The sequence below is a fragment of the Humulus lupulus genome, chromosome 7, assembly GCF_963169125.1.
Source record: "Humulus lupulus chromosome 7, drHumLupu1.1, whole genome shotgun sequence".
NCBI classification, from domain to species: domain Eukaryota; kingdom Viridiplantae; phylum Streptophyta; class Magnoliopsida; order Rosales; family Cannabaceae; genus Humulus; species Humulus lupulus.
In genome coordinates this window covers 27,217,726-27,227,159 of record NC_084799.1, presented here as the reverse complement: position 1 = coordinate 27,227,159, position 9,434 = coordinate 27,217,726, and the positions used below count along the sequence as shown (strand labels likewise).

General features: G+C 30.6%; 1 protein-coding gene across 2 annotated transcripts; it reads right to left on the bottom strand.

Annotated features, from left to right (window-relative positions):
- Positions 1-3,334: 3,334 nt before the first annotated feature.
- Positions 3,335-7,393, bottom strand: LOC133791024 (uncharacterized). 2 transcript variants are annotated; one of them, XM_062228903.1, is made up of 6 exons: positions 7,200-7,391; positions 6,791-6,929; positions 4,312-5,352; positions 4,167-4,232; positions 3,889-4,087; positions 3,335-3,736 (listed from the first exon to the last, which is right to left on the bottom strand). In XM_062228903.1, exons 2-6 carry the CDS (start codon positions 6,791-6,793, stop codon positions 3,672-3,674), a joined length of 1,374 nt encoding a protein of 457 aa, XP_062084887.1. In that variant the 5' UTR covers positions 6,794-6,929; positions 7,200-7,391; the 3' UTR covers positions 3,335-3,671. The 2 variants fall into 2 exon arrangements, with proteins under 2 accessions (XP_062084887.1, XP_062084888.1); XM_062228904.1 differs by lacking the exon at positions 6,791-6,929 and having other exon boundaries at positions 7,200-7,393.
- Positions 7,394-9,434: the final 2,041 nt, after the last annotated feature.

Genomic DNA, 9,434 nt, shown 5'->3' with positions numbered 1-9,434 from the left:
CAATAAATATGACGAACGAGAAATTTTCCTAATTAATTTGATGATTTTTTTTTTTAAAACAATCAATATAAGATCAAAGCAACATGATAATATATGAGGTTGCTACAATTAAATATTAACACAAACATAAATTTAATTAACCGTAACAACCTCATATGCAATCTAAACTACATAGTAACCTTATTAAACGTTATTTTGAATTTATCATATGTCTAATGATGTTGTTTATAAGGTTGTTTTGGTTGCTTTATTAGATGTTTCGGTTGATTTGTCAATTTGATAAACAATGATAAACAAAAAAATTATTTGGATCAACCTAAGCAACCATACCGGCAACCTCAACAACATGAGATGCAACCTCAGCAAGCTCCTATGGAACACCAACAACAACCTTATATATGCAACCTGAGCTGCAGCTACCTCATAAACTTAATGAAATAGTATATGTTTCTTTTAACTTGTTCTGCAACCATTAAAATTCCTAAGCAACCCATAATTCTCATAAACATTTTATAAAGCAACCCTTGAAAATTCTGAAGCAATTCTATGTAATAACTTATTAAGCAACACATAAATCACACATGTTAAGCAACCCATAAATTAACCTGTTAAGCAACCCTTGAAGCTCCTTTTCGCAATCCTTAAAGCAACTTCATAAACAACTTATTATGCAACCCTAGAAACTACTTAAGCAATCCATAATCCTCACAAAACAACATGTTAAGCAACTCTCTAAATCCTAAGCAAACTGTAATCCTCATAAACAATCTATAAAGCAAACTCTTAAGCAACCCTTGAAAATTCTGAAGCAATTCTACATAAAAACATATTAAGCAACATGTTAAGCAACTCATAAAACAAACTGTTAAGCAACCCTTGAAACTCCTTACACAATTCTTAAAGCAACTTGATAAACAACGCAATTAACTTATTAAGCAACTCTTGAAACTCTTTAAGTAACCCTAGATAACAATTTTTTAAACAGCCTTAGAAACTCTTTAGATTACCCATAATCCTCATAAAGCAACATGTTAAGCAACTCTTGAAATTCCTAAACAACCCATAATCTTCATAAGTAATCTATAAAGCAACCTCTTAAGCAACCCTTGAAAATTCTGAAGTAATTCTATATAACAACCTATTAAGCAACATATAAAGCAACATGTTAAACAACCTTAAATATCCTAATCAACCCATAAAACAACATGTTAATCAACCCTTGAATCTCCTTACGCAATCATTAAAGTAACTTGATTAACAACTCATAAAGCAACATGTTAAGCAACTATTGAAACTCCTTAAACAACCATATAAAGTTTCATTTATATAGTTGCAAAGCAACATAAAGTTTCATTTTTGTAGTATCAACAATTTCAATTAACAAGTCTGATTAAGAAATAACACTTATCACCACAACTCAAAATTAGAGGAAAAAAATATTGAAGGTGGGAAGAAAAGCATTGAAGGTTGCAACCTCCTTTATTTTATTTCTTCAAAACAAAGACTTAAAAAAAGGAAGGAATAATTAATTTAATTAAAATATCATCATAACTTCACATGGACATTTCCAAGTTTTCAATTTGACACATTTAATATTTTCACAATTATGAAATTTTCCCCAGTATTATATTAATAGAATTGTTAATCTTAAACTTTGTTTCAAGTGACATATATGATCATGAAAATGAGAAGATCAATGATATCAATACATACTATATACTTTTTTTTTTTTTATAAATGCGGCTACTCCACGTGTTGAACATATACCCACATAATTTTACCTGTACAACACCCATAATTTATGATTATATATATATGGAAGACTTCTCAATGGTTACTACCCATAAATGAGTACTAACAATTATGATGATGTGACAACATAGTGACTTGGTATAGTAAGTCACCAACAGGTAAATATTTTTTTAACATTAATTTCGAATTTAGTTATTATTTTTTTTGCCATAATTAATGTTGTTTCCAACCAATGAGAGACACTAGCTATATTTTAGAATTTGACATGCATTTGAAAAATGAAAAGTTTACAATATTATATTTTTATAATAAATACATGTTTTTCATCCGGTAATCCTTCTAAAAATTTGAAAAAATCAAATTTTATATTTAGAAATATTAATTAACAACTATAAATATGGATCATTGATTTTAATCCAATGGTTAATACTAAAGTAACCATCCATGGGTAGTAACCATTGCACCCATATATATATATGATTTAGTCTATATATATATAAATGAACATAAAGTTCTATACATGGTACTCATGTGGCATGGAATCTAAAAAAAAAAAAATAATAACAAAATATACTACATATACCCATGTTTCACTATGCGTTATTCACTTTCAAATTAGACCAAGATTTACATTGTTTGTAATACTTACTTTAAAGACGTACTATTGTGCAAATCGTATTTTTGCAAAACATCTTAAAGGAATATATTAATGAATAAATTCTTTAATTACCGTATTTTTGCATTAAAACTTTTGTATATATGTATTAATGAAAAAAGCCCAATAAAATATGTATGAAAGTTAAGAAAATTAAAAAAAAAAAAGAAGGTAAATTTAGCATTTAAATCAAGGAGTTATATAAAAACTAAATAAGAGGCCATGCAAAATCAACTTTGTTATAAGAAAAATAATCAAACCTGGTTAAATCACTACCCATAATTATTATTGAAGCACAAATAAGAGCTCCATCGACGGAGATGGAGGGAGGAGGTGTAGGCCACGCTCAACTCGGTTAAACTTTAAGGTTGGGTCGACGAGTCGAAGTATTTTCTTTTCCTTTCTTTCCAATATGTAGTTTATTTAAATAATTTAAATTGAATTAATATTATTTAAATTAATTTATTTTTATAAGTTTGTTGGGGAATACTAATGTGGGGATTGGCTTTGACCTTTATGATATAATTTTAATACTATTATTTTTATTTCGGAATTCTTTGTTATCATATATATATATATATATATATATTTTAAAAATGAATACTTGTCAGGGTCTATAGTCTCGATAAGAATTTCTATCCTCATCCTTGCTTAAACTAAATAGTTCCCTAGTGAAAGAGAGCGAAGGTTGAGTTTTGAAAAACGTGATATTGGTGATTTTAATTTTTTGCGATATATTTAAATTAATAACTGTAATTTTTAGTATCCATCTTTTTTTCTTTTTTTTTTTAGATTAATAAGAAAAATAAACTGAGATAACTCAACAATAAGCTTCTCCTATAGTATTTTTCAACAACATTCCAGCTCCTTTTACCAATTCAAGTTGATAGTATCAAGTAAAGAACTTGGTTGGTTCAGGTAAAAAAATGGTGCTAAAAAACTTGAACTTTAAACAAATTCGTTTTCCTTTACAGTAGCAAGCAAAATGAATATGCATATGCATAAAACCTGCATACGCTTCTTTAAATATATGAAACTATAAACATGGGGAGGCTCAACAGGATAATAATTCCATCTACAGTGACACCTCTACAAGACTACAACTAATTACGCTCTATCTCTAGATTTACATCTTTGTGCGGCAAAATATATCATCGTTCGTTCCATCTCCATCAATTACTACCCAATTTTTAAGCGATCTTTTTTATGCACATAAAAGACCATAGTAAACATAAACCTATGATAAGCCTCGCTATAAATACTCTTACAAGTTCAACTCTTCTTTTCCATAAATCCGTTGAAGTTCCCTTGTTGCTGCTTGAAATGATTCTGAGGCCAATAAGTACAAGAAAAAAAATAATGCAAAATATGAGCTCTACGGCAGAAACTAGTAGGCAGATGAAAAAAGACACTTCTAACAATCTCCAATTGCAATCACACAGAACATATGGCAAAGGGGATGGGGTGAACTTTCTCATTACCTTTCCATATGCGAAATGACTTTTGATTAATTGGTGCACCAAAGACGATTTGAATTGTATCAAACAATAAGCTCTCCGGGGTGCTTCTCAATTCTTGCACTATCTGGTAGATCGTCTTTCCATTGTCAAAGTATATGTGGTTGTTAGGATGTTTTGTTTTGCAACCAGCATGACGCTCAAATTCGTAAGCATTTAGCACCTTAAACATAAGCCATATGATCAATTGTTAGGTCTCCACATAAGGCATTGTGTTAGAGATGGAGCCAATTGAGACTCACCTTTGAATAATTACATGACTGACACCCACAAAGATAGCCAGAACCTTTTATGATTCCTCGAAGCTCCTTCACATGCAGAAATAAAACCGTGAGACATTTAACAGGGACACTCGATGAAACAAAATGGAAAACAATTTAAGTTTACCTCGCTTGCCAACGAAACATACTTCACAGGAACTCCGTCAAGCATACCAGTTGATATCAAGCTTCTGACATTTGAGGGGAAGCTGTTTGGCGCCTCTTTCTTTGATGTTTTATACTCTGATTTATTTTTGGAAACCGAGTCAGATCTTGGTTTGACTATGGTATTCATAACTGCATTGACATTAATTGGATCTGGTTCTTTCTCACAGGGTGCCTCTGATATCATTGAGGATTGATGATATAATTGGTCGTAGGTATCAACAGGTCTACCAACTGGGATAATGTCTTGTTCATCAGGAAACCCACTAAAAGAAATTATACTAGTATCCCCTTTACCAAAAGTGTCACCTATTGATAATGTATTGTCATCCACTCTGCCATAATTTGGAACTGCTGATCGGATATGGGCATCACCTGTGTTGTACGCATGACCCACTAGTATCATACTGTCATGCTCCTTATTGAAGGACTGCCCCATTGCTACATAATTAGCTTCATTCTCCCTGCCAAAGGCATGATCAGTGGACAGATCACTGTTATTACCATGTCTCCTTAGAGCATGTATGCCATTGTCAATGTCCTTAACTTGATTGACTTTAACTTTTCTAATTCCAGCATAGCTGAGACATGTTTCAGGACCTCCATGGTCCACAGATAAACCAAAAGGTACATTATCTCCAAAGTATCTATCTGTACCCTTTCTACCATTCAAATCATCTGTTCCTACAGCAGATATGTTCCTTTCAGAAAATTTTACAGACCTTGCTCTTTCGGATCCGATTAACCTATCAACAAATGGATTTGGGACTGGCTGAAGACTGGAAGTGTTCTCCCACGGAGGAACACTTGTGTATGAAATTCTTGGACTCAACTTAGTATTTACAGTCTGCAGTACTTGCTTCTTGTCAGGGGACAACTCCGAATCAGCACAGTCTACAAACCACTGATGAGATCTCTTAGTTCCAATTCTAGCCGTGTTACTCAGGCCCAAATCTCCATCATTTACATGTCTAGGACCCTTCTCCATCCAAGCCGCCTTATTCTGGAGAGTTCAGCAGAAATAACCTATCAGTATTTGCTTGATAACAAATCATAAATAAATAACATGCCAAATTGCCAATTCTTCAGGAAGGAGACTTGAAACAAAGCATGCATTGAACAACATGACACAGTCATCAGATTGCTCCAGTATAGGTCTGATCTTCCCTACATCTTATCTAATCTTGCAAAAAAGATGCAAATTTCTGTTCCAGGGTTAAAATATTGTGTTTGTATGGAAAATTTACGTGCATGTTATGATGATCGAACTCATTGAGTATAATTCTTCCACCACCCTATAATATTTTTCCCATAAATAAACTAACAGCAGAGGGTGAATGCTGAAATTCAAGTCCTAATAAATACCAAATTGTTAAAAGATAATAGAAAACCTTGCAAAAATTTAGTGTTGTACTTTTTTGTAATATATGAATTACTTAAAAATACAAAAGTGCTTTTTGTGTGTTTTGGAACACTCTCTTAAGGGTGTATATTTAGTGGGAGCTCTACCCTTGGGGATGTGCCCCAAGGGGCACCCAGTTTTATGCACATGGGTGAGGAGACACTTGACCATCACGTGTGCTGCTCTCCGACCGAGCTAGCTGGCGTGACACTTATTATTTTTTGTTGAAAAATGTTTTAGTGAATATTTTTTATTTATTAATTTAACTTATTTAAATAAAACGTGTTTTAGGAGCAGTCAAATGAGAGACTGAGTTTATTTTTATTTGTATTTTTCTCGATATTGAATTCAGAGATATATAGAACAATGATAAGAACGACATTCCTAATTTTTCAAAAAACAATTGATTTTCCTTTTTGAGTTTTTTCGAACAATTAAGGGGTGTATGTGTAACAACTTCATTCGGTGCAGAGGAATATAGTACAGTGACGAATTTGGCTGTTTTATGCTAGGGACGGCGAGATTGATAGGCTACTGTGCACACTTGAGGCAAGAGCCGCGAAACGTCTTAAAGATAGCTACTTGTCCGTGACTCAACCTAGATAACTATATCAGTAATTAAACTCCTATTTTATTTTCTGCAGCAACATTTAGCAATGCAGGTGGAAGCACTACCTTTGTAACAATCATGAAACTTACTAACTACAACTCAAATCGCTTCCTAAAAGAGTGAAAAAGAAGAACCCCTCACCCTCATGTTTTCTCATTGTAACTCTAAACTAAAGTACTAAAGCAATCAAATGCAATGCAAATACACCGAAACTTAATTCTTAAACTAGGGATGGAGAATGGCAAAACTTAAAACTGCTGCTTCTAAACGATATCTGCTTCTACGAGTATTTTCAGTCGATAACAAGCAGAATTATAGCACAGTAAACATTATCCTCAACAAAATGTTCATAAGGGTCACAGTGTGCCTTTTCCAACCTTTCATCCAAAGAACAAAAGAAAAAAATAGTTAAACTATGCCAACACATACCATTTCGATCCTGCAACCTCAAAGTAATCATAAATACTGTGTAGTTCCCCTCTGACTTTCGGTTAGTGATCCTCAATAGTCAAAACTATTCAATTTCGTCTCAAAGAACACGCAATAGCTACGTGCCTCGTACAAACACCTATACAGATAAATATAGCTTCAGTGTACTAAGAACAACAGGGGACGAAAAAGTGCATTAATGAAAAAGCCCAAAAGAATCACTCTTCATAATCAGTAAACATGGCTACCGAAATTCTATTAGAAATTAGAGTGAAAAGGAAGAATGGAACTAAAAAAACATTCGAATTATACAATAAGCTTAACACGAAACTCAGAGCTTCATAAGTTCGAACAAGAAAAAAAGCTCCATACAAAATAACTACAAGAGAGGGAAATTGACGATCCATACCTCCGGAAGTAATCGAAAAACCTAACAGTGACACCGATCACCAGTCACTGAACGGTGAATTTTCCGGCGGAAATATGCCGACGGCGATAGAGGAAATAAAAGAAAGAAATTGAGAGAGTGATGAAAAAATGGATATATGGTGGCTGAGGAGCAGACGATCTTTTCTCAAGAACGATAAAACGAAAATGATATGAATTCGTAGGAGCAAGAGTCACGCTTACATTCATCGCGGTCGTACACGTGTGTGACCAAAGATGAATCTGGGCCGTTGATTGTGTTGAATTGATTAACGGAGGCGCATTTTGCCTTTTTGTGCTAGTCGGGGTAAGAGAATCCCAAACGGGTGGTGGTTGTGTGGAGTCATGACTCTCGTTGCGTGGCAAACTTCTATGTGGATAGAATAGATCAATCCAAGCTTAACAAAACACTACTTTTTATATTTACCTTATCATTTGTATCAGAAAACATTACTTTTTATATTTTACCTCAAATATTTATATTATAACATATAAAAGTTCTATATTTATTTTTTTTACATAATTTAATTATTATATTTTTAATATTTTTTTATTCATAAAAACAAAAACATATAGATTGTATTTGGTAAAATTTTTATTTTTGAATTTTTTAAACACAAAAATGGAAATATAATTTTATTTTTGTTTTTTTATTTTAAAAAAATAAAAGTATGTTTGATAACTATTTTTATTTTTTTAAAAAATAATAATAAACGTATTTGATAACTTTTATTTTTATTTTTTGTTTAACAATATGAGATGTTGATTTGAAGAAGAGAATAAAAAAAAAAAATCGAAAACAGTTTAAAAAAATTTTGAAATAAAAAATTCTATTTTCAAAATTTAATGAATTTTAATTAAAATTTTAAAAAATAATAAATAAAAATAAAATTACCAAATACATTTTATATTTAATTATCAAATTTTCAATTAATTAAATAAAAAATTAATTTTTTAAGCATTACCAAACAACACCATTATATATAAAAGTAAGGAGGGAGGAGTGAGAAATTAAAATACCGCATATGTAAAATCTAACTAAGGAATACTGCATATGTAAAATATATATGCATTTTATATTAGAACTGAATTTTAGCATTTTTTAGCTGAATATATATATATATATATATATATATTTAGCTATTCTGTTGGGGGAGTGCTCTTGGGTAAGGAATTTTTTTTAATTAATAATAAATTTCTATGTTTTTCTTAATAGTGTGAAAGGAAAGAGTAACTTTTAATCAAATTAGACATTTAATGATACGTTTATTAAAGTGTAATCAAAATTATAATAAATCAATAAAGAAATTAAATCGAATAAACTATGAAAAAAATCAAAATTATTATTTGTATTATGTTATTTATTAAAATTATTCAAAAATTGAATAAGAATCATTTTATGTTATTTACGAAATATAATTATAATGCTTAAATTGACTACATTATCATTCTTTAATAGTAAAATATAAAGTGATTATTTTGTGAGATATATTTTTAAAGAACAAAATTGTCTTTTAATTTTATACTTATTAAAAATAAAATAAAAAACATTGAAGTCATTACTCTCAATGACATTCCTTAGATAATTAGGGGAGAAGCATTCCCATCATTCTTATTAGTGCTGTCAATTCGTGTTATCGTGTCAACCTATTTATAACCGTGTTCGTGTCATATTACTTATTTATGACCTATTTAATGAAAATCATCATTCTGATCGGTATGTCAAAAATTAATTAATCAATATAATGATTAATTTGGTTGAATTTTATGAAATAGTTCTCACAAAAAAGCTAAATTAGCTTGTGAAGTTTATGCTTGTCATTTTATTTATATGAAAATGATTAAACAAAATTTGTACAAATATTTATTTTATATATTTTATTAAATTTTGTAGTTAATCGTGTCAATTCGTGTTGATTTGTGTCAATTAATCGTGCCGTGTTATCGTATCGTGATCTGTTTTGCCAGCCTTAATTCTTATCCCATCAAATTCTCTCATTTCTTATTTTAGTAAACATGTGAATATGAATTATTACTATACAAATAATTCTTTCAGGTTAATTATTACTACATGAAATGTCATACTATTATTGATACAATGCAATATTGATTTTCATATATTTAAATTTAACAAACAATAATAAAAACAACTAACCAATCATAATGTGTAGCCTCATGTATCATTCCAAATAGCAACACTTTAAATTTTATATCCAAA

Coding starts and splice junctions, on each gene's coding strand:
- LOC133791024 (XM_062228903.1), bottom strand. Junction 4,233..4,311: donor ATGTTTCGTTGGCAAGCGAG/GTAAACTTAAAT, acceptor CTGCATGTGAAG/GAGCTTCGAGGAATCATAAA. Junction 4,088..4,166: donor AGTCATGTAATTATTCAAAG/GTGAGTCTCAAT, acceptor CTTATGTTTAAG/GTGCTAAATGCTTACGAATT.